The 25,544-nt window shown below is 35.9% G+C and overlaps 2 protein-coding genes and 1 pseudogene across 7 annotated transcripts; 1 reads left to right on the top strand and 2 right to left on the bottom strand.

The window, feature by feature from the left end:
• Nucleotides 1-1,046: 1,046 nt before the first annotated feature.
• Nucleotides 1,047-5,813, bottom strand: LOC147291882 (putative leucine-rich repeat receptor-like serine/threonine-protein kinase At3g14840). Of its 5 annotated transcripts, none has more exons than XM_086238689.1 (15): nucleotides 5,495-5,813; nucleotides 5,231-5,299; nucleotides 5,077-5,148; nucleotides 4,956-5,000; nucleotides 4,787-4,855; nucleotides 4,303-4,365; nucleotides 4,108-4,173; nucleotides 3,953-3,988; nucleotides 3,811-3,845; nucleotides 3,306-3,682; nucleotides 2,870-3,065; nucleotides 2,640-2,777; nucleotides 2,231-2,349; nucleotides 1,882-2,092; nucleotides 1,047-1,434 (listed from the first exon to the last, which is right to left on the bottom strand). In XM_086238689.1, the coding sequence occupies exons 1-15, from the start codon at nucleotides 5,665-5,667 to the stop codon at nucleotides 1,427-1,429; spliced, it is 1,677 nt and encodes a 558-aa protein (XP_086094815.1). In that variant the 5' UTR covers nucleotides 5,668-5,813; the 3' UTR covers nucleotides 1,047-1,426. The 5 variants fall into 5 exon arrangements, with proteins under 5 accessions (XP_086094815.1, XP_086094816.1, XP_086094818.1 ...); XM_086238690.1 differs by having other exon boundaries at nucleotides 5,434-5,632; XM_086238692.1 differs by having other exon boundaries at nucleotides 4,956-4,987; nucleotides 5,434-5,632.
• Nucleotides 5,814-18,379: 12,566 nt separating this feature from the next.
• Nucleotides 18,380-20,473, bottom strand: LOC147291881 (flavonoid 3'-monooxygenase pseudogene; annotated as a pseudogene). Its single transcript, XR_015121116.1, has 2 exons — nucleotides 19,562-20,473; nucleotides 18,380-19,009 (listed from the first exon to the last, which is right to left on the bottom strand). The product of XR_015121116.1 is annotated as a flavonoid 3'-monooxygenase pseudogene (transcript).
• Nucleotides 20,474-21,973: 1,500 nt separating this feature from the next.
• Nucleotides 21,974-24,560, top strand: LOC147291880 (linamarin synthase 2-like). The gene is made up of 2 exons (XM_086236325.1): nucleotides 21,974-22,756; nucleotides 23,413-24,560. Exons 1-2 carry the CDS (start codon nucleotides 22,240-22,242, stop codon nucleotides 24,351-24,353), a joined length of 1,458 nt encoding a protein of 485 aa, XP_086092451.1. The 5' UTR covers nucleotides 21,974-22,239; the 3' UTR covers nucleotides 24,354-24,560.
• The last annotated feature ends 984 nt before the right edge of the window (nucleotides 24,561-25,544 follow it).

Here is a 25,544-nt window from a genome sequence, read left to right as displayed (position 1 = left end):
CAAATATGAAATTACCGGTTAATTGACTAATAAAGTGTGATAATAATGTCTGTGAGCTATCGTATTCCTTAACTTATAAGATATATGAATAAAGCCTAAGCCTATCAGGATTAGGATAAGGAGTGAAAATTCTAATATACCTCTTAATGGGTAGGGTTTTATCGGAAGGTTATCTATCCATAGGTTGTTGGTATCTGCTCTCACAACACCCAACACAAGCCAAATTCAAGTTTATATTGTTCAAGGAATTTATCTTGCTTCTTTTAAAGTTGCTCTTATGGAACCATGTATGTATTGCTTATTTAATGCGTTATATTGAATTACTTTGCTCACTACTAGGAAGTACCCCATTAGATATCAGTGGAACACCGATGTCTATTAGGTTTGCGACCGATAAGGGCAGACGTGATATCTAATGTACCCTATTTTCAATATCAGTTTTGGGCCGATGTCTATATCAAATTAGACATCCTATTTGTTAAATATCCGATATTGTTAATAAATAATATATATCGATTTTTCAAGTTTTCGATTTCTAAATGAACGGATTCCGATATGTAATATACTTTCAATATCATTATTTTTTCAAGAACTGACATTAAAAGGTATATTACATATTTGTTTGGTTATATTTTTCGATATTATAAACTCATAAAAAGCTATATTTGGTAGGTTGTTACATCACTTTTTTTATCAAAGCGATATATAATATTTTTAACACATCGAATTTGTAATTAAAACCGATATATATGTACACATTAGATATCTGTTTGTTCGTTGTTTTAGATATTATAAGTCTCTTAAACATCATGTTTGAGTTAGAATGTGAAATAAAAATAACATTATATATCGGTGTTATTTGTTATTTCGATGTATATACCTGTATAAATATCAGATTTAATATACATTAGATATCAGTGTTTAACTGATATTGTAAATGTTTTTGAATTAAAAAAAATAAAATAAAATGGGTTGTTAGATATTAATTTTTCCTGCCAATTTGTGCAATTTAAATGCTTCCATAAATTTCATCCAACATTCTCATACATTTCCAACATCCAATTTCAACCCATATTCAAGTTAACAAAAAAGAATTACAAATCCCTCTACAAGTAGGGATAACCATAATCCATATATAACCCCCTAAGCAACTTCAAAAATCTACACAAAATACAAGGCATATATGACTAGTTCTAAATTATGCACACCTATGACTAATAGATAATTATTATCCAAAACCAATACAGATTTAATATAAGCAAAATTAATAGGATTCATTTACATAGATAAAAGTTACCTAACTATACAGTAATATTCCTTAGTCCATAAAATTCTGAAGATTACTTCCACAGTTTCCATATCATGTCCTTTTATTGAGAGTGTAATACTTGGGGTCTCTTTCTTTAGCCTAGGGAGCTCAACTTCCTCAAAAGCCTGCAATTATTAAAAGAACTCATCACATTGGCACATTATCCACACATAGTTGAAAATTGTCATAGGACCAAAGCAGCTAGCAACACTAAAAAAACTTCTAACCACAACCAATTGCATATTTATATATTGTAAGTCAACCATTACATACCATAAAATACTCAAGTGTTCCAAACTTGTTGACCAAAACATACTAGACCTATCAGCCTGCCATCTCCATTACATCACATATTAAAAATCATTCCCCTAAACAAAAGGTCCAAACGATGACCATGTAGACAAATCATTCCCCTAGCCAAACAATGTGATTCTAAATAATTAAATTCATTTTCCTGATCAAATGTAGACAAAGCTAGATGACCATGTCAAGTGGAGAATAGTCCCAAAAAATGAAATCGAGTTTCCACTTGTACTTTTGCATGTACTGAACATATGTGTTGAAGATCTTACCAAACAAAGTATGTGCAAGGCTGTTGTTCTCCATGTATTCATACACCAACAATAACTGATTTCCTTCAATGCAACATCCGTACAGTTTAACAAGATTTGGGTGCTGTAAAGCAGAAATCATGCCTATCTCATTCACAAATTCACGATTTCCTTGCTTTGATTTTGAAGAAAGTTTCTTAACTGCGATTATAGTACCATCTAATAATTCGCCCTGCAATTTGTAATATAATACATTTGATGAATGTGGGCATCCATAAGTACCATAGACCAAAGCATAGAAAAAACAAAAACAAAAACAAGAAGAAAAGTACTTACAAATATAGGGAAACAAAAAGGAGTTATAGCATACCTTGTAAACAGCTCCAAAGCCGCCTTCCCCAAGCTTGTTTGCAGCATCAAAGTTGTTAGTGGCAGCTTTAATTTGTTTATATCTAAAGAAACCAGTTTGCAGATCTAATCCTTTCAGATCTGTCCATGCATGTTACAAGGTTAGTATATTGAACTGCTTCTTAACTGGGAGTTTGGTGGCCTTTTGGCTTGTTAAACAACATTGGAAAGAATAACACTAGGAAAGATTAAGCAACTAGAAGAGACAATTCAAATAAGAAATAGTTTATGAAGAGTTCTTAGAAAAGAAAGGAGTAAGTGGGGTAACTAGTGCAGCACTAGTTGTAGAACAAAAAATGAATTTCTATTTATAACAGGTTTACATCAAGGATCGACATTAAGCCCCTTTAAACCAAACAGGTTAACTGTACCTTGTTCCCTAGATGACTTGCTTCCCAAACAGCCTTTCAACCAAAGAATGCCAAAAGTCATTAAAATAAGGCATAACGCTAAAACAACTCCAATCACAATGAATATCTTCTTTTTGCTATCATCAGGCGGCTTGAAATCTAGAAGTGAAATAAGATCCAAGAACAGTGGTCATAAGAAAACCATGTATTACTATAGCATAGTATAAAAAGAAAACTTATAACTTACTTACCAGACTCCACAGAGATAGCTGATATAAGAGAACCATATGTTCCTCTTGTTGGAACATTAGTTGTCCCTTTCCCAGCCCACTGAAAGCGGATCTCTAAAGTCTTAACAGTAACAACTGCTTTAAATACCTGAATTTCTTCCTTATCAACCCCTTGTGCTTCATTTTCAATATCAAAATCCTTCAATACCCGTTTTTCCTGTAATAAATAACTATAATTAATTATTTGAGTGGAAAAATAAGAAAGAAGGGGAATGATCACGAAATATATAAGGAAATTAGAGGAAGAAAGTCTACGTGGATAGGTGGTTATGTTTTGCGAGACAAAATAAAAAAACTGGAGAACAGTTAAATTTATCCAAATGATTTAAAAGGTAAAAAGTAAGTAAACATAAAATTTCCAATTTATCTCATCCATGGTGAACATAAAAATTACTACCTGGATATAAACATCAAACATTCGTCTTCCAACACCATAATAAGACCTGTTGTCTCTGAGGACTATTTCCGCAAAGTGTAGTTTCACAGTGTAATTTCCATTTGCTAAGCAACGGGCATAATATGTGAGAGAAAGAGGAGAAAGTCGGGCAGTTCTGTACAGTTCAGAGTTGTTCATTTTGAGTGTGGAAATATTATTCGCTATATAGTCTTTGGTAGAACTCCAAATATCCGAAAAATCACCAGTACTACTAAATCCCCAATTTGCTGAGCTCTGAACAAATTTTGCTGCACCTCCTGAGGTTTCATCTCCATCATACTTGATGCGTCCAATGGTAGTTGGTTTTCCACCACAATTAAGATGCAACGAATACTGATCTATACAGAGAAAACAGCATACAAAAAGTATAAGACAAATTAACTTAAGACAATATTTTATAGCCCTTTCATATTATATGGGCACAAAAGTGTACACTGAGGTTTGATTCTACAACAGATTTAATTACCTTTTGAACATGAACTGAGGCAATTGCTAAGTATACTACATTATACAAAAAAAAAAAAACAAAAAAAAAAAGGCATTAGCTCATGCAAAATTAATGAGGAGAAGTGAAAAGTGGAATATAATTCATTAAGTTAGAAGCTTACGTGTTGTTCTGTCTGGAAAAACTTCTGAACAAATTGCTGATGAAACAACAAAACTAGTTACTTTCATATATCTAGTTAGTCAAAGAAAGTAAAGTAAGTTTATCTCAAGAAGGTTAAGAAAAAGAAGAGGAAATAGAGAAAGAGTCAACTCTTACAAGGTCTCTCGACAAGTTGTTGGAACAGAGCTCCCAGAAAAATTATTGTAAGAAAGATCTATATTGCTGCACACAAACATGAAGTTCCACATTAACAGGAATTCCAAGTAAATGACAATAGTATGCATACGATCCGAGTAAATGAAAAAGCTGAAGCAGAAAATATGTGTAAGGTTTTAGGATGAAGAAACATACTAGCGACTGTCTCTATTTTTTATCCACTCTGGAAGCCCACTAAGCAAGTTACGTGTCAGATATCTGATCAGTGAGCAATATAAACAGACGTGAATAAACATTTATCTATATAAATACTGATTCAAAAGGTTACACAGAAAGAAGGGAAATTTAAAATTCCAAAAAATAATTTAATGTCACAATGCACCATCCAAGCTCTCAAGTGTGGAAACTATAGGGCCATCCTTGGTCAGCTATGATTCCTAGGGAGAGAGTCTAGATGAATCCTAATTGTAACCATATTCTCTTTTTTTCTTGGTACATGAAAAAATATTGTACTCATATTCTCATTTGGTTAGAATGTCTCACTATCCAAAACTAGGCTGCCATATTAGAATCAATAGGAAAACTTCAAAATTTGATTGTGATACATGTAGAAACCAAGGGAAAGGCCCCTATATATCCCTATGTGAGCTAGCTACCATTATGAATTTACATTCCTTACATTGTGGCCAATTTCATTATATTTGCAAGATTTGGAATGCTCCCTTCCAGTCTGTTGAAGCTAAGATCTCTGCAAGAGAGGAAAAAAAGGTAAAATTAGAAGTCATTGATTCATATGATATTGGGAACACGGAAGAAAGTTTATCAAGTGACAATTCAGTGAATCTTACAGGCATGAATTAATAAGTTGCTCTCCAAGGCCCTGAAAGCGTAGCCTAGTGAAGGTCACAGCCAACCCAAACCAATTGGTACATCAAGATCAAAGCAATGTAAGAAAGATTCAAAACATACAAGGCTCGGAGAGTAGTTATGCTTCCCAAATAGCCAGGGATAGGTCCTGATAAGTTGTTCACACTGAGAACCCTGCTCTGGGACATTACATTAGTTCAACTATTGACATGAGAATTTATTGGCAACATCAAGCATAAGTCTAGAAGGCACTTACAGAATTTCCAACTCTGTAGAATTCCATTCACGTGGTATTGAACCACTAAGGTAATTCTGGCCCAAATTACTATATGAGCAAGAAGAAAGAGTGCTATTAGAATAGAAACTTAATAGTTTTTAATTCGGCTGTAGCTTAAACAAAATTGGAGGATTATAAGTAAAGAAAAGCGAAAACTAGGGCATAAAATTTCTTCAATTTACCCACTGCTCATTAACCTTGTGCAATCAATCCATCAATTTCTGAGATTTTCAAAACCCTAACCTGACCTTCCTTGTCGCGCGCGCTCTCTCTCTCTCTCTCCCTCCCTCCCGCGCGCTCTCTCTTTCTCTTTCGCTGGCTCGGACTTGAAGATGCAGCATCGGCGGTCTTGGCAGATGAAGCGAAGGCGAGCGACGCAGGGGGAGCAGACCGCACACCGCACAGCTATCGTCCATGGCTATTCTTCTCTCTCTCCATCTGTCTATGTCGATCTCTGTCTCTGCGATTGGATTCGGAGGTTGAAGAGAACGAGGGTGGTGAGTGTGGTCTCGATCAGTGAGGGTGTGAGAGAGAAAGAGCTTGGGGTGAGTAAAGTTTGAGAGTGTTTGTGTTTGAGAGAGGAGGGTATCGGGTTCAAGTATTTGGAAATTAGTCCAAAAATTTAAGTAATAGTCTTCAAATTTTTATTTTATTTTTTTTAGCTGAAACAAAGATATTAGTAAGGATTTAGATATCGGTTTTTACAGAATAATAACTTATACCGAAAAATTAGATATCAGATTTAAAAATGTGGCGATATATAAATGTATTTAGAAATCAGTTTTAAAAAACTAAAAATCTAACTGATATAAAAAACTTCTACTATATCAATTTTGTTAAAACTGATATCTATGTAGTGATATCTAATGGGGTACTTCCTAGTAGTGGCTATGACCAGTATTCACTTATTGCTTAGCATTTAATAACTTCAATGAAGGAAAAGTAAATAAAAAATTTATTTTCAGTTATTTGATTAGCAGCTGTATATATGTGACTCCTTTGAAATGGAGTTTTTTTCTTTCTTCCTTGGAGACTCTGAACGTCTTTTCCTTCGTAATGTTTGATAGCAATTGGAATGACAAATTCATGGATTTATGCTTCCGCAGTTACAAGAAGCAAATATATGAGCTTATGAAGAAGCGGTCAGATGGGCCTGAGGATACCATGTTGGAATTAATCAAAGGAAAATTATAGTTTAGTCCTTCTAACATTTCTTATTTGAAAAAAAACCTTATGACTTTTTTTTTTCTTTCCAAATAAAGCCCTTATTTTGTCTAAATGAAGTCTTTTGATCATTGCCTTGTCAAAGAAATATGTCATTATTTTTTTATTTTTTGAGGGTATAGGATACGGGTTAACCTCATACCTTTCTAGGGTATAGAATAAAATCTCAGAGTTAAAATCTAATATAAAGCCAACAAACCAGGGCTTGACAAACAAGTAAAAATGCACTGCCTGCTTTTGAAAACTGCAGTGAATCATAGTAACAATTAATATTTTATTTTACCCAGAATACCCTCATTGATTTTTGACAATCTCATCTCCTATCCGTATTTTATTTTACGTTTAGTCATATTAGTCATTTTGGTATGTAATGCATGTGATGGTTGATTATATTTTTCATATAACTATTTAAATGTCTATAATTTTTATTTGTTTATTTTAAATTAAAAAATATGTAGATTGTTAGTTATATTTTATATTGTGATAATTAATTATGATATTTTATTTATATGATTAAAATTATAATATACCAAAAAAAATAATAGGCATACTTATTTTGGAAAATTTTAGCAAAAGGACTATTTCTATACCTCTATTTTCAGTTGAGGATCTCGTTTTCACTTTGATTCAATTAAGGACTATTATTTTTCAAGTGTTTCAATCAAGGATATTCTGTCACTTTCGTTAAAAATTATGTTAAAATTGATCACATGAGGGTCACGTGACCAATTTATAAGGAAAAAAGAGTAATATCTCCTAAAAAACTAAGAAAAAATAAAAATAATGAATTTTAGAAAGTAAAAAAAAAAAAAAATCTCCCACCATCTCCCATCACCGCCACCCCCTGCAACATGCCGACCCGACCCTCCCCCTTCGCCCACCCAGCCCCGCCCCTCCCCTCCCTTCCCCCACAACCTAGCCCGGCCCCGTCCAAATCGGAGAGAGAGAAAGCGAGAAAGACAGAGAGAAAAAAGCGACATAGAGATGGGGCGGGCTCAGGGTTGGGTGCGACAGGGCCGGGGTTGGGTGGGGGGGCATGACGGGGATGGGTTGGGGAAGTGGAAGGGCAGGGAGAGAGAAAGGAGAGGGGCAAAGAGAGATGAGAGAGGGTCGGGCTAGGTGGTAGGGGGAGGGGCGAGGCTGGGTGGGGGAAGGGGGAGGGCCGGGTCAGCCTGTTGCAGGGGTGATGATGGTGGGAGATGGAGGGAGATGTTTTTTACTCTCAAGTTGCAGGGAGTCGGCAGGTTGCAGGTGGTGGGAGGTGGTGGGAGATGGAGGCAGAGAGAGTTGAGAGAGAAAGTGAGTCTGAAAGGGAGAGGAAAGGAGCGGGGCTGGGCTAATAGGGAAGAGGGATGGCCAGTGGAGCGGGGAGTCGCCGGTGGAGGGGGAGTCACCGGTGGTGGAGGATGAGTCGACAGTGGTGGCTGGGAGTGAGGGTGGGTCGGTGGTGGCTGGGGGGTGAGGTTGGTGTGGCTGGGTTTCAATTCCCACCTTTTTTTTTCATATTTTATAATTATTTTATTTTTGTTTTTTATAATTATTTTTAAATGCACAAAAAAAGACATAAATGCCCCTGCAAATTGGTCACGTGCGAGTCACGTAACCAGTTTTTAATGAAAAATTTGACAAAGTTGATGGAATATCCTTGATTGAAACACTTGAAAAATAATAGTCCTCAATTGAAGCAAAGTAAAAATGGGATCCTCAACTAAAAATAGAGGTATAGTTATAGTCATTTTGCTAAAATTTTTCCTACTTATTCAATAATGTTATTCTTAGAAAAAATTAAAGCTAATACAAATTTGTAGCCAAAAATTTCAAAATAAGTAAAAAAAACATTTATTTTTACCAAACAAATAAGTACACTTTTAAAATCATGTCCATTTTAATAATTATACACAACCACAACACTTTTACATTAACATTTACCAAACACTTTGATACTGTTTTTTGCACTATAAAACTTTTGAAAAGATAGCTTACCAAACACTCAACTACTTTACTTTACAGCTGAATTTACTTCACAACTATTTTAATTCACAGCTGTTTTTCCGTACAGCAATACCAAAATGAGTTGCTTGCTAGGTTTTGCAAGCCATCATACTTGTTCAAGTTTACATCTTGTGGGGTTTCCAAAGAAGATAGCAAAGATTACTAATCTGGTTTGTGTATCTATACAAAGACAAAAATTAGGAATAAAGAATGCTAATTTGGTCGGCATATGAAAGTAAGAATAAAAAAGTTAAAGATATATAAAAATAGCGATGCAGCACAACAAAGTGGACTTTGCAGCACAATAATGAAGAATTTGTAATCATCATGTGCATCACTATTACTAGCACACCCAGAACTAACACTTCTCTTATTAATGGATTCGTTTATTTTAAAATCATAGATGAAGATTGCATATCTGTACAAAGCATATTTAAAAAATCTAAGACAACCAACACTAAAGAGATTCAATTCAAAAAGGAAAAAAAGAATTGAGATCGTGGAGGGCCTGAGGGGGTGGGTCTTTGATTGCATGTGATTCGAGGAGGGCCTGTGGATTGCAAAAAGATATTTAAAAAATTATTAGGCTTTTTTCCACTAATAATTAGTAGGGAAAATTGTTGCTAAATGACTCTAACTAGACCACATGTCTCTATTCAGGACATGAATTTTACTTTGTGTCAACTGAAGACTGAAATTTTTATTTTGTGTAAATTAAGGACCTTATTTTTTTCAGTTTTTATCTCAACTTTGGTCCAACGTTGGACCCATTAAACCTCCACCAAATTCAGAAAAATTATACTGGGTTTAAAGATATGCATCTCTTTTTTAAAACCATATAAATATCACCCAAATCGGACCTCTATAAATCCAGATTATCGGCCCAAAACTTGGGTACCCGAAACTGTCCAATTTTCCAGATATTTTCCCAAAAGTCCGATTGGACAGTTTCAGGTACTTTACTTAGGGGCCGATTATCTAGAGTTGTAGATATCTGATTTGAGTGATCTTTATTTGGTTTTAAAGAGGAGATGCATAGATTTAAACCAAGTATAAGTTATCTGAATTTGGTGGAGGTTTGATGGGTCCAATGTCGGGCCAAATTTGAGATAAAAACTTGGAAAAAAAAAAACTGGATCCTTAATTGACACAAAAAACAGTAAAATTCATGTCCTAAATAGAGACATGGGATATAGTTTGAGTTCTTTAGCTAAAATTTTCCCTAATTAAAATAACAATTAGTAGACTACAGCTATATTCAGTATATTGGATTATTTTAGCAGAATTATTTGGTATTTTGTCATAAGGTAATTAAAGACAATAAAGAAATAAGCTTTTGTGATAAGAAACATAAGCTTTTGTGATAAGAAATAAAGACAATAAAGAAATAAGCTTTTGTGATAAGGTAATTAATTACTATTATTTTATTGAATAAAGAAATTTCGGGTTTAGATATTTGAGGCCAAATATGAAATTACCGGTTGCCAATAAAGTGTGATAAGAAATCAGATAAGGATAATATTTTCACATGAATTCCATATTTTTGTTGGGGATTCATGTAAACATTGGTTCTAGTATTTGTGCTCTTGGAGGTTGTGTCCAACTAAATGTGCATAAATCTCTATGGTTCAATATTGGTGATCGTGTTTGACATGATCTTGATAAGGAATTATTCATATTTGGTTTCATTGGCTACTAAAGATATCTAATCTGAATCCAGATCATTCTAAATCTATTCTATGTAATCAGTGTTCGCCCAAGTGGGATAATGTAAGAAATATGGGCTTCAATTAATTACATTAGTTTATCGAATAAAGAAATTTCAGGTGTAGATATTTGAGGCCAAATATGAAATTACCGGTTGACTAATAAAGTGTGATAATAAAGTCCGTGAGCTATGGTATTCCTTAACTTATAAGATATATGAATAAAGCCTAAGCCTATCAGGATTAGGATAAGGAGTGAAAATTCTAATATACCTCTTAATGGGTAGGGTTTTATCGGAAGGTTATCTATCCATAGGTTGTTGGTATCTGCTCTCACAACACCCAACACAAGCCAAATTCAAGTTTATATTGTTCAAGGAATTTATCTTGCTTCTCTTAAAGTTGCTCTTATGGAACCATGTATGTATTGCTTATTTAATGCGTTATATTGAATTACTTTGCTATGACCAGTATTCACTTATTGCTTAGCATTTAATAACTTCAATGAAGGAAAAGTAAATAAAAAATTTATTTTCAGTTATTTGATTAGCAGCTGTATATATGTGACTCCTTTGAAATGGAGTTTTTTTCTTTCTTCCTTGGAGACTCTGAACGTCTTTTCGGCAAGGTCATCATCATTAGTATCAACTTGTTTGGCCCTCTTGGAGTTGTTTCTACCAGGTGGCCTCGGGCGACTACCGCTAAGTGGTTGAAAGGCCGGGGCATCCTCATCCTCGCTCAATTGAACCGCTTCAGCTTCGGTATCGGCATCAGTGGGGGTGTCGGTTTGTGCATGTTGCCACTTCACAAAGTGTTGCATCTTAGCAAAACAATGGTGCCAAGCAAAAGGACGGTTTTTCGAGTTTGTTGCTTGGTATCGTGCGTTGGCAAATGTCACCTAGTAATATGAAAACAAATTAATGAATTATAAATGGTACTCAAATATTTGAATTTAATTATCACAAATATTTGAGTTTAACTAGCAAAAATAAAGTATACACAATCTGAAATATAGTACACACATATTGATCAAACATAAATATGTGAATTTAATTAACAAAAATATTTGAGTTTAACTAGCAAAAATAAAGTATACACAATCTCAAATATAGTACACACATATTGATCAAACATAAATATGTGAATTTAATTAACAAAAATATTTGAGTTTAACTAGCAAAAATAAAGTATACACAATCTCAAATATAGTACACACATATTGATCAAACATAAATATGTGAATTTAATTAACAAAAATATTTGAGTTTAACTAGCAAAAATAAAGTATACACAATTTAAAATAGAGTACACACATATTAATCAAACATAAATATGTGAATTTAATTAATAAAAATATTTGAGTTTAACTAGCAAAAATAAAGTATACAGAATTTAAAATAGAGTACACACATATTTGTCAAACATAAATATGTGAATTTAATTAACAAAAATATTTGAGTTTAATTAGCAAAACTCACCGTATCAATTTGATTTTGCCCGCTAGTGCGTGATCGTTCGGCCGCCAAGATACATTTATGATATTTCGAGGTGGCTTGCCCTATTTTCTTGAAGTGAGCCATGACCGCCCCAATTTGTCGCCCATTCCTCACGGCGAGAGGAGATTTCCGAATAAATTGATCGTACACTTTATTCCAAAATTCCATGTTTCTTTGATTGGATCCGATTTCACAATCTTCCAAATTTTCCATCCAAGCTTCAACAAGCGCTACCTCTTCTTCATTGGACCAATTTTTTCTCTTTGCATTTTCCATGATTGGAAAAAAAGAATTTTCTAGGAAAAGTGAGGTGATTTGAATAGATTGATAAAATGAATGAATTGGATAGATAGATGTGTGAAAAAATGAAGTGTGAATGCTCAATTTATAGGAAAAATGATGAAATAGCCGTTATAAATTTTTCAGAATTTTTAAATATTTTTTCGAATTTTTTTTGTAATTTTTTTGTATTTTTAATTGCATTATAACGGTCAATTAATTGTAGCCGTTGATCTCCAACGGCTACATTAATCGGAGCCTCCAAACGCTGCCACGTGTGGCTGCAGTACATTTTTTTTTTTTTTAAATTGAAACCGGCTTTAATTGTGGATCGTTGATCAGCAACGGGCGGACGATCCTGGCCGATCGTGAGCAGCAGGCGCGCGTCCCGGCGAGTGGCAGACAGCTGCTGCGGTGAACAGTGGCTTGTCTGCCACTTTATTCCCTCCCTCCGAAGTAGGGATGGCAACGGGGCGGGTCGGGGCCGGGGGTGCCACCCCCATCCCCCGCCCCCGAAATGTTTTTAATCCCCGAATCCGCCCCATATCCCCGGGTGCTTAAACGGGGATTCCCCGCCCCCGACCCCGCCGGGGAGTGTCTTCCCCGAACCCGCCCCGAATCCCCGGCCTATGTTGAATTCTAAGTTTTTCTAACTAACCCAATCACAATTCAATTCTCTCCCTTTCTAGCTACTTTCCTCAATTTTCCCAGCAACCAAACGGATAAAAAAGAACTAAAGAAAAATCACAGTAGATCTACTGAACACACAACATTTCTCAATCACCAAATATTCTCAAGTTCAAAAAAAAAAAAAAATTAAGAGTGGGCGAGACCGCGAGAGGGCGGCGAGACAGAGGGGCGAAATAGAAGGGCGAGAGGGCGGCGATGCCGAGTTGCTCGCCGCTGAAAGAGAGTGGGCGAGAGGGCGGCGAGACAGAGGCTGGAGTGGACCCCGATGCCGAGTTGCTCGCCGCTGATTATGGCTCTATTGCACAGCTGCTTCTCCTCGTCGCCGTCGTTGAAGGAGATGGCAGAGAGAGGGAGAAGAGTGAGAGATCGCAGAGAAGGAGGACTGGAGGAGAGTGAGAAGAGGAAGAGAGAGATCGCACTTCGCAGTGAGGGAGAGCTGAGAAGAGGGAGAAGAGAGAGAGGCGGCATGGTATGAAGTTATGAACGAAGGAAAAATTGTGATTTGTGATTTAGGGTTTGGTTTTTTTAAGTTTTAACTAATAAAAAATAATACATAAACTAAGGAAACATATATATACTAATAAATATATACTATAATTACATGCTTTTTTTAATATATATATAAACATATATTGATACTATATAAACATATTTGTAACTTTATAAACATGTAAACATACTAATAAACTAATTTAAACTAATAAACCCTAAACCCAAATTGGTTATAACTTTAATACAAATAAGTTTGATACTAATTTAATAGATAATTAGATATATATCCTTATAATTTATATAATAAATTTCATATAAAAACTAATTAAAAATATCCTAAACCCTCTAAACCTTATACCCTATACTCTATACCCTATACCCTATACCCTATACCCTATACCCTATACCCTATATTCTATACTAGTATACTCTATACCATATACCATATACCATACACCATATACCATACATACTACTATATATAAATTTAGTGTATAGAGTAATTAATAGAATTTAGCGTTTAGGGTTTAGGGTTTAGCGTTTAGCGTTTAGGGTATAGGGTTTAGGGTTAGGGTATAGGGTTTAGGGTATAGGGTATAGGGTATAGGGTTTAGGGTTTAGGGTTTAGGGTTTGGGGTTAGGGTATAGGGTATAGGGTTTAGGGTATAGGGTATAGGGTATAGGGTTAGGGTATATATAGGGTTTAGGGTTTTATTATCTAAATTGTGTATAAATATATAAATTGGGTTTAGGGTTTAGGGTTTGGGGTTAGGGTATAGGGTATAGGGTTTAGGGTTTGGGGTTAGGGTTTGGGGTTAGGGTATAGGGTATAGGGTTTAGGGTATAGGGTATAGGGTATAGGGTTTAGGGTTTAGGGTTTAGGGTTTAGGGTTTAGGGTTTAGGGTTTAGGGTTTTATTATCTAAATTGTGTATAAATATATAAATTGGGATAGTGTACTCATAAGAAGTTGGTGGTCTGATGGTAAGGAGCTGAGGGAGGGAGTTTGAGGTGCCAAGTTCGATTCCCAGCATAGCACTTTCAATGTTTAAATTTTGGTTATATATATATTTAGTGTAAACGGGGCGGGTTCGGGGTCGGGGGACCTAAAACCATCCCCGCCCCGCCCCCGACACGGGGCCCCGCCTAAATCCCCGAACCCGAACCCGGCCCCATTTATTTCCCCCATTAGGGTTTTAATCGGATCGGGTCCCCGCGGGGATTCCCCCCCGCGGGGATTTTTGCCATCCCTACTCCGAAGTACCAAATTGCCCCTGCCTTCTTCGAAAATTCCGGACTGTGCTGAAGCTTTTTAATTTGTGTTGAAGCCCTTTTTTGTCTTTTCCATTTCGGTGCTTCTGCGGTGAACAGTAGCTTGTCGGCCACTGTTTTCTCTCCCTCCGCTAGTACCAAATTGTCCCTGCCTTCTTCGAAAATTCCGGACTGTGCTGAAGCTTTTTAATTTGTGTTGAAGCCCTTTTTTGTCTTTTCAAATTCGGTGGGACCCACTTAAATAAAAAACTCACACACTCTCACTCTCAGCCGGATCCTCTCCTCACCCTCAACTCTCACCCTCACTCACCCTCACTCTCATTACTCCGGCCCACTGTAAGCAAAATTAGAGCTTCCTCACACTCTCACTCTCAAGCTCAAACTCACCACTGTGGAAGGCCTAATATACCTCTTAATGGGTAGGGTTTTATCAGAAGGTTATCTATCCATAGGTTGTTGGTATCTGCTCTCACAACACCCAACACAAGCCAAATTCAGGTTTATATTGTTCAAGGAATTTATCTTGCTTCTCTTAAAGTTGCTCTTATGGAACCATGTATGTATTGCTTATTTAATTTTCTGCATTATGTTTATTGTGAAAATCATGAGGTTCAAAATCTTAGATTTATAGATTGTTTTTATAATAGATTTTCTATATTAAGTTTATAGTTTTACCATTTACCTAGAGTATTTTACGATGCATATTATCTCATTGAAAACTTTAATGTAAACATATATATGATACAATTACTACTCATTTATGCTTAATAAACTAATAAGTACTTTTGAAAAGGTCTCCTATTTTACTTCTAAGCTTTTGTGATTGAATTGATTAATCTATTCCTCATTGAAAATGAGTTGCTTGTTAGCTTTTGTAAGCCATCACACTTGTTTAAGTTTACAGTTTGTGAGGTTATACAAAGAAGATAGAAAAGATTAATAATTTGATTTGTGTATCTATACACAGAAAAAATCAAAAATAAAAAATGCTAATTTGGTCGGCATATCAAAGTAAAAATAAAAAAGTGTAAGATATTTGAAAATCATGTTCCAGCACAACCAAGTGGACTTGGCATGGGGGGCATGTAATAATAATTTGGGACACAACAGCACGTGGTTGAGACAGAATCACATAAGATTTGAGCTCTATCTTAAAAAAGAGATCTTTTGGATAATCTAGTAAATTTGAGCTCTATCTTTTTTAGAAATCTTGTGGGTTAAACAATCTAGTAAAGGGCCAAAAACGGACAACAAACAGTGCATCAAAAGAGGGGATGACCTCCAATAATTCGTTTTTGCTTCGGTCCCGCAACGGGACAGCAACCAAATTGTGGGAGAATGACAAATGGGGCTCACTGTCTTAGGATATTGTGTATGGTGAATCGTGATTAGGATGCCATGCAAAGACAAATAATCGTGATTTATTTGTTGTCCTATAATAATTAAATTAATAATAGTGTTCGGGCACTATAAAAAAGATGGGCCCAAACATCTAGCTACCAAAACTTTCTCCTCCGTAAAAAGAAACACTTGCTAGATCTGCTTGCAAATACAATGGTCCATTTAATGGCGGACATATGTGCTTACTAGGCTAATTGGGACATTTATTATTAATGGTCCATTTAATAGAAAGGGACATTTTATATTTAATTTTCTCTTTGATCATTGTTATGGATTTTGGTCGCTATTCACTATTCATTGTACTTTCTTATCAACTATATCTGATCGAATGTGATCATTGTTAGATTGGTTATATCTTTTATGATTAAGGTTTAGTCCTATGCCTCAAAAGGATACAACCTAAACTCAAAAACACAATCAGGTTACATCTAAAGTCATTATGCATCACAAGAAAAAATGATTACAAATTATATAAAATTCTTGAAAGCAATAAAATGATTAGCATATATTCATATATTAGCTCCCTTTCGAAGACCATCTTTAGAATTCTCAAAGGCTGTTTTTGTGATTAATCTTAAGGCAGATGTTGAAGTCCGGATGTAACCAAACTAGCTAGAAAAGACTCCATATTTACAAGCACAAGAAGAATCAAGAAATGAGTGGAAAAAAATGTGCTGCAAAGTCAAATTAATCAATAAATACTTGACATTGAGGAATCAATCAATAAGAAAAAATAATTCCTCAATTATAGTTTGTTACATATTGAACCACAAATATTTATGAATCCTCAAAAAACTCAAGAAGTGTACAAATAATGTAAAAATTGATATATTTATCAAATTATAAAGAATGTTTTAGTGAATGGAAAAGCTTTATCTGTCCTTGTTATTTTTCAGATATTGGGAGAATAGTTTTATATAAAACAATAAAAGTAAATGACTAAATTACCCGGCCAAAAAAAAATGACCAAATTAAAATAATTTTATTCTAATGTGGGAGCTCTTACTGATAGAATTAGAGCATCCAACCCAAAACCAATTGGCAATGGGTGGAGAGTCCAACCCAAAACCAATTGGCAATGGGTGGAGAGGCCCAAGACTTATAAGCACATATGCTAAGCTCTAGTTTTCCGATGTGGGACATTGCTCCACATTACTCTAATACCATGATAGAATTAGAGCATCCAACCCAAAACGAATTCGCAATGAGTGGAGAGGCCCAAGACTTATAAGCACATATGCTAAGCTCTAGTTTTCCGATGTGGGACATTGCTCCACATTACTCTTAACACTTACAAGTTACAGTTATCAAAGAAATCCTAATGAAGTCTGAACAGATATATCTTTAGGATAACCAGGAGAATCCAAGATTGGACAAACTCTTCATTAAGTTATGGCGGCATATTACAACTCATTCAAAGTGTTATGTATATTTTACAAAGAGATACAATGCAAAAATTGAGAAAATTATGAGAAATCTTCTTTGGGATGGTCAAAGACAGGGGAGCATTAAAGTTAAAGTTTTTTTGGTCCAAAGGAGATCCAAAGTATCTTGTTAGTAGTACAAGTTACAAGTTAAAGCCGTGTGGAAAGTTAGTAACACCAGGACTTGAACCCAAGAATTGATACCTCTCTTACTGAGAGAGTGGCAAACTCAACCAAGTTGAGTTGGTTAGCAGCACTAAAGCAGGAGCTAGGGTGGATTAGGACTTAAAAGAGTGAAAGAATGGAACAAGGCCTCAATGTCAAAAGCACATATGGGCTGTGTCTCTCAAGTTAACAACCTTTGGGCAAATGGATTCATGCTATACTTTATATTAAGAGGTAGATCTTTTTGGCATCCCTACATATATATATATATCTAGTTTGATAATTGGCATCCCTTATATAAGAGGTATGATCTCTCTTATATGTGCTTTCCTCACCAATCTCTCTATATAAAAATCTCAGAAGTGTTTGTTGAAAGGGAGTGGAAATGGCCCAAGAGGAGGAATAAAGTATCAATGGAGAGATTGAGGTTTGCTTAGAAATTTTCAGTTGAATCAGCAGCAGCCTGATAAGACTGACTGGAAGGTTTTAAATGGCAAGTTTACTCAGAAGTGCTGGAGCTAGAGATCGAACTGATGAGAACCAAATTAAAGGAGCTAATGTGAACTGGTATATGTTGGAATAAGCAAGTCAATACTCCATCACGTGGGTTCACATGAGTTGGTGGCTGTCTTCATTAAACAGCCCACAATTGCTTTTTACTTTGCTCTTCACATGAGTACTGATGAGAACCAAATTATAGGAGCTAAAGTGAACGGTATAAAGGTTGTTTGATTTCCAAAAACTATTACCAAACATGCTGCATGTTGTACTCTGGTTGGTCTGCAAGCAAAGATCGATTACATACTAAGGACTTATTAATCAGAAAATCCCACTGGCAGAGAGTCAAAATCTAATGCCACAAAGGTCGTCGAAAGTACAATCTTTTTATTCCAAGACGAATTATATTCATAATTAGTACAGTCCATGACAATAATAAGTTCTAAGCCACAGACAGAAACACAGGACGACCGAAACAAACGAAATACAATCACTTATAGAGGTGGATTGGAAGTCGAGGTTCCGGGATAACGGTAACGGGGACTTGAGGACACGTAGTCAGACCATAGCGTTCCACCATGCATATATCTTCAGGTTTCATACCCTCAGGAAATTTCCAATTGAAACCATGGAACACATTGGCAACTGTTGTTCGAACAAGTCTAAGTCCGAGGTTGTAGCCAGGGCACTTTCTTCGGCCAGAGCCAAATGGCAACAGGGTGAAATCCTGTCCCGTCATACCAATTTCCCTGCCCTGCAAAAACCTTTCTGGGTTGAATTCATAAGGATCATCCCAGTGGTCAGAGTGCCTCCCTATGCTCCATGTATTTATCAGGACAGTTGTTCCTTTAGCTATGTCATAACCTGCTACATTGCAATCCTCAAGTGCGAAATGTGGTGCCAGCAACGGTGCGAGTGGATGTAACCTAAATGTCTCCTTAATAATAGCCTCTAAGTAAGGCATTTGGGGGAAATCATTTTCTTGCACCCATCTTTCTCTACCAATTACTCTGTCAAGCTCTTCCCTTAACTTTGTAAGGACTCGGGGGTGCCTAAGAAGTTCATGAAATGCCCATTCCATTGTGACACCAGACGTGTCTGTGCCACCAGGCATTAGGTCCTAATATAATATAATTTAGGACAGCAAGAAATAATTAATTAGAATTTAATTGATACCATTAAACACAAGCGAGCCTAATGAATAGTATAAATGAATATACTGGATAGGGTCTTTTAGATATATTTCATTTTAGAGTAGACCCAGTAGTCAAACATCAATTAATTACCCAAATAAGAAATGATAATACCTTGAAATAAGACATTAATTGACAACATTAAAATTTACTTTTTTTCAACTCAAAGGGTAAAAGAAAAAATCACTAAATGAATTTTCTGCAGAAATTAGATAATTTTACGTGACAAATTTAAAAATAGGTGTATATCTAATTTTACCGAAAAAATGGGATACTAAACTGCAGGTATCAATGGAGGTATAAATCTGATTTAGACATGAATAAATCTGATTTAGACAGACAACTAAACTTAAGTTTGTAAACAGACCTCCCCTGTTTTCAAAGGTTGGTTTTGACATGAAAAAACAAAAGGAAAATTGCTTCTTAAAATCCTTAATACACTACTGCATTGAAATTAAGAAGAAGAATATAATACTAACATGGAGTAACGCCTTGACAGCTTCCATGGTGAGCTTAGCCTCAGGATCAGTATCCTCCTCAGAGAACAACAGCAGCACATCTACCATGTCTTTAGGAACAAAATTCTTGCCTGCTAATTCCTTCTTGGCCTTGTGATCAGCAAGCACATAGTTGTGAAAAGCTTCGAACTTGTCATTCAAAGCCTTCATTCGCTTAACATATCCCTGCAGGTCAAAGATACGCAGCCACGGTATCCAGTCGCCAATATTGATTACACCATTAAGCACCATCCACTCATCTATCATCTCATGAAACTCACTTATTGACACAAGTGAATTAGTGTCAGTTTTATAGTCACTGAAGTACTTGTCGCTTAATACCACCCTGCTTATGCTGGAGAGAGTATAACGCCTGATATGGTTTTTGAGCACCACTGGATTTCCTCTTTGGGCGTAAAGTCCAGAAAGGAATCTACGTCTTTCTTCAACACGAATATATTCGAAGGAATCAAGCCTTTTGGGAGTGAATAGCTCCGTTAGGTAGACTTTGCGCCCTTTTCGCCAGTGTGGTCCATAAGGCGCCCATGCCATGTCTTGGTAATTGTAACCAATGTATTTGCCAGAAGCCAGAGGAGGCCTAGAGGCAAACACATGATCATGTGTCTTTAGGAATTCTTCTGCCATTTTGGGCGATGAAGCAACCACAACTGTTCCGGAACCATATTTTACCTGCATAATTTCTCCATACTTTTTGGCTAAAAAGTGAAGAGATATATGTGGGAGGGTACCAAGCTGGTGTAAATTGCCAACAATAGGCCATGGTTTTGGACCAGGTGGAATTCTTTTTTTGGGATTTCGTTCACGAATTTTCTTTGAAATAAAGACCATTGCTGCTAGCCATGCTAAGGCTAAAACTACCAAAGTACTCTCCATTGGTTTTGGTGGGGGAAAGCCACAGGAGGTTCTGGTGTGTGATCACTCATCAGTGCAGTGCATTTATTTATAGTAGAGGCTCTAATAGGGGAATAGGTCTATTCTGTATTATTTAAAAAAAAAAAAAAATCAATTGGGAAGTGAGACTGATATTAATTTTGAATTTTGATGGTACCAAACTCCCAGTTATTTATTTTTTTGTTTGTTTTTTTGTGGTCAATGATAGTCCCTGTTGGTTGTTAGATAAATTAGAAAGAAATCTTTGATGTAGTATCTCCAGGAGCAACATTCAAATCTTTATGACCTAATCTAATGGTACTGAAGGTCGGTTTTATAACTTAAGATTAAGGGATCAAATTTTACCAACTCTTTTTTTTTTAGGGAAATTTAACTAAATATACCTTTTAATACCAAAATATCTTTTCTAGCCCTTCCTTCCCAACTTTATCTTTTATAGCTCTTTGGCCCATGTTTCTGACAAAATACCCCAATCTCACTAATATGTCTAAATTTCTCCTTACACACCCTCTCAACCCAAACATTACACACCCCCACAAACACACACCCCCACAAACACATCTACACTACACACCCTCCCTACCCCACCCTATCTCACCTCACAACTAACCAGCACACACCCAACCAGTTCCTCACCCATTGCCGACACCCACCTAGGGCCCATTTTCAAGGAGGGCCCACAAATTTTTTTATATTATATGTATGTTAATATATATATTTAAAAACAAATTTCTACTGTAAAAAACAAAATATATATATATATATAATATATTTGCCTACTAAGCCTACTTGCCTACAGAGGCCCAAATGGCCAAATCCAATGTCAGTAGAAAGAACTACACGGAGGTCCAATGTTAATGATCAATTAATTCAATTAATGTGATTCAGATTTCAAAAAGAATGAATGGTTGAAAGAATGATGTAGTTGCCCAGTGAATGGAGTCATGCTACTAAGCATATTGGAAGTACCTAAAAAGTGGGTAGTATTTCACTGGATCATCTTAGCTTTCTTCTTTTAATAGAAATTGTCCGTCACACTATAACATGGCTGACTGTTGTCATGTTTTTTGGTTGTTTTTCTTTCCCAATATCGTCTGAACAGAGGACCGTGAAGAAATGGTGTGGCAGATTCTGTGCCTGTTTGACTGCCCAGCGTATTGTTGTTGGTGGTCTTATATATGGTCAGACATGATGTTTGCCTTACTCATCTGAGTGCCTTCCTCTTAGTTATGATAATGGAACCATCTGTGGACTGATAAATTATGTTGTTGATAGTGCTGATAAGAATCTACAAACAAAATTTCCTTTTTTATTACATTTTCACTCTAGCAACTTGATTCTAGACTCTATTGAAACAAAGAGCCAGACTGTGTGACCCCTTTTGTTGAAGATATATTGATCAAGACCCTCCATGATGGTGACTTTAGAAAGAATTCATGACTACTCATAATGGAAAGGAAGTTTAGGCTTCAAAGTTACAAGTTACAACTTCTACTGAAAAATTAATAAAAGAGTTCCAAAGAGACTTCGATTACTATAACGTTATAATTGTTTTTTTTTTTCCTTCACATTAATACTTATCCAAAAAAAATGAAATGAAATGGAAATGAAACAGAAAATTAGAAATGAAATGGAAATGAAATTGAAATGCAGATGAAATGAGAAATAATTGTTGAAATTCACTTGGGATACATACATATAGATGCCACACATTGGGCAGGGATTAAACAAGAGCTTGGATCCCCAAAATGGAAAGGAGAGCTACAAAACCTCATGCTGTTCTGGTCCCGTGGCCAGCACAAGGCCATGTTAACCCTGTTATGAGATTTGCCAAGCTCTTGCATTCAAGAGGCTTCCATATCACTTTTGTCCACACAGAGTTCAATTACAACCGTTTAATCCGATCAAATGGCCCTGATTCTGTAAAGGGCTTGCCTGATTTCAGGTTTGAGACTATACCTGATGGAACGCCACCACCATCAAATCCAGATGCAACACAAAATGTTCCTCTGGTATGTGATTCATTAAGAAAAACATGTTTTGGTCCTTTCAAAGAGCTCTTGGACAGGCTTAATAATGATGCTTCTCCGCCTGATGTGCCTCCTATTTCATGCATAATTGCTGATGGAGTTATGAACTTTGCTATTAGAGCTGCTGAGGCTTTGGGCCTTCCTGGGGTTGCATTATTTACTTCTTCTGCGTTCTCCTTCATTGGATATTTGCATTACCCCGAACTCATCGAAAGAGGGATTTTTTCATTTACAAGTAAGTAACTATTACACTAATTCAGTTTGTACTTTGTAGTGATCGAGTCCCAGATTTTTGATTACTTGTGCAGTGTCTAGATCTAGGATTATTTGTGAAATCAAACTTCAAACTGATTGTACGCATCTATTTGATTCAATTAAATCTATTTTGCCTATGTTTGAATTCTATGTATATTAATTACTCAATTGCTAATTTTATACTCCAGACAAGTCTGAAAATACCACTAACTTCGATTTAGCTAAAAATTCATATAGTAAATGGTGTCATCTAGCACATACAATGTTATCGATCATTGTATTCTTTAAATTTTTCTAGGTGTTTCCAGTATTTTTCCGAATTTTTTGAACCCTATATATAGCAAAATGTGAGTATCAGATGCCTGATACCGTTCCAATATGCCGCGACTAATGTTAAACACTGCCCTCCACAACAATTTCCGATGCCGCGGCTTTGAGCCATGATTATAGGACCGGAAACTCTTTAGAATTGCCTCTAATTCAATCCAAATTCCATTTACAGTTGACTTTTTAAAAAGTAAATTTCTTAAGACTTATTTTCCTACCCAAGGTTCTTTATTTTGTTGTATTTTCATTTTCATTTTATCTGGTAATCTTTTTTTGGGGTGAATATCTTAGAACAAATTCGTTTTGCAGATGACGACTATCTCACTGATGGAACTCTTGATACCCCTGTTGATTGGGTCACTGGTATGGGCAATAACGTACGCCTGAAGGACCTTCCAAGCTTTTTCAGAACAACCGATCCCAATGACATCATGTTCCATTTTATGAGAGAAGAAGTAGAGGATTGTCTAAAAGCTCGTGCCTTAATTTTCAACAACTTTGAGGAATTTGAGCAAGAAGCCTTACAAGCTGTCATATCTAAATTCAATTTTCCAAACATTTATTCAGTTGGACCTCTTTCCTTGCTAGAACAAAAGCATGTCCCGAAAAGCCTATCTGAACTCAATCCAAGTTTATGGAAGCAGGAAGCAAAAGTTTTCGAGTGGCTAGATAGCAGAGAACCTGAGTCTGTTTTGTACGTGAACTATGGGTGTGTGGCAGTAATTTCAAGCCAGCATTTTCAAGAACTGGCATGGGGGATTGCGAATAGTAAGCAGCCATTTTTATGGATTATTAGACCTGATGTCGTGAAAGATGGACCAGCAATTTTGTCCGAAGAATTTCTGGAGGAGACTAAGGATAGAGGATTGCTAGTGAGCTGGTGTGCTCAGGAGAAGGTCCTAAGCCATCCTGCTGTTGGTGCATTTTTGACACATTGTGGTTGGAACTCTATGACAGAAGTTATATGTGGTGGTGTGCCTGTGATCTGTTGGCCTTTCAATGCTGACCAACAAACGAATTGCCACTGCGCGTGCACTATATGGGGGATTGGGATGGAAATCAATCCTGATGTGAAGCACGACAAAGTTTCATCGCTGGTTAGGGAAATGATGAAAGGGGAGAAAGGTAAGCAAATGAGGATGAAGGCTCAAGAATGGAAACAAAAGGCAGAAAGAGCTACTGATGTTGGGGGATCATCTTATATAAACTTTGTTATGCTCATCAAGGAGGTTCTTCATAGTGAAAATTAAGCTATTAAAAAGGTCAATCTCTCGATTCGATCTATTCTACATTTTATATGCTAGAAGTTGCACGATTTGATGAACACCATCATTTCATCTGAAGTCTTTGAACTTGTTTCTTCTTTTCCTGATTTGTTAAGTTTTCTGGTTGTTTTCCATTATCTACGTTTTTTGCCGAGGAAATTACATAATCAATATTGCTTATTTGTTCTTTAATTTTGCAATCTTTTGACATGCATCTCAGAGATGGTATAGAAGATGAGCAATACTTAATTTGATGGCGTGAGTAATGGTCTTTTGTGAGTATTTTTCGGATATTGAACTTTTATGAGATGTGTAATATCACCTGGCATATGTGGAAAATGAAAATGCGTTATATTGAATTACTTTGCTATGACCAGTATTCACTTATTGCTTAGCATTTAATAACTTCAATGAATGAAAAGTAAATAAAAAATTTATTTTCAGTTATTTGATCAGCAGCTGTATATATGTGACTCCTTTGAAATGGAGTTTTTTTCTTTCTTCCTTGGAGACCCTGAACGTCTTTTCCTGTGTAATGGTTGATGGCAATTGGAATGAAAAATTCATGGATTTATGCTTCCGCAGTTACAAGAAGCAAATATATGAGCTTGTGAAGAAGCGGTCAGATGGGCCTGAGGATACCATGTTGGAATTAATCAAAGGAAAAATTATCGTTTAGTCCTTCTAACATTTCTTGTCTTTTTTTTTTTTTTTAATCTTTTTGTTCCAGTACGTACCATGGCCTGCGCGCTACTCCATCTAGTTATTGTTTAATAATATGCTATGCTGTGAAAAAGTGTAAAAGCAAAGGCTTTAAAGTTGTTGTTGCGCGCCTCTAGTGCTGATTGAATCAAGGTTAATGCAAACCTAGCTGCTGCCAATTTACCATGGTCAATGTAAGGCCATTTAGTCATATGGGTTTGGGTGCAGGGATCGTTATTCCACAATATGGGTTTATATATGCACCTGGATCAAATTGATACCAATGTTGGTGGGATTCTTCACATACAAAATTGCTACTTTTGTGGATATGCGATTTACATGAAGATATATAGTGATACCATTCAAATCTTTTGTAAAGGGAGCTGGTTGACATTCCAATATTTTGAATAGGCAGAATTTAGGCCTCATTGCACTGCCATGCCTTATATTGATGAGGGCTATCCCTACTTTTAG

Source organism: Dryas octopetala, chromosome 3 (genome assembly GCF_963921425.1).
Source record: "Dryas octopetala chromosome 3, drDryOcto1.1, whole genome shotgun sequence".
In the NCBI taxonomy this organism is placed as follows: Eukaryota; Viridiplantae; Streptophyta; class Magnoliopsida; order Rosales; family Rosaceae; genus Dryas; species Dryas octopetala.
The sequence above is the reverse complement of the archived record's forward strand: the minus strand, read 5'-3'. Positions and strand labels throughout refer to the sequence as shown.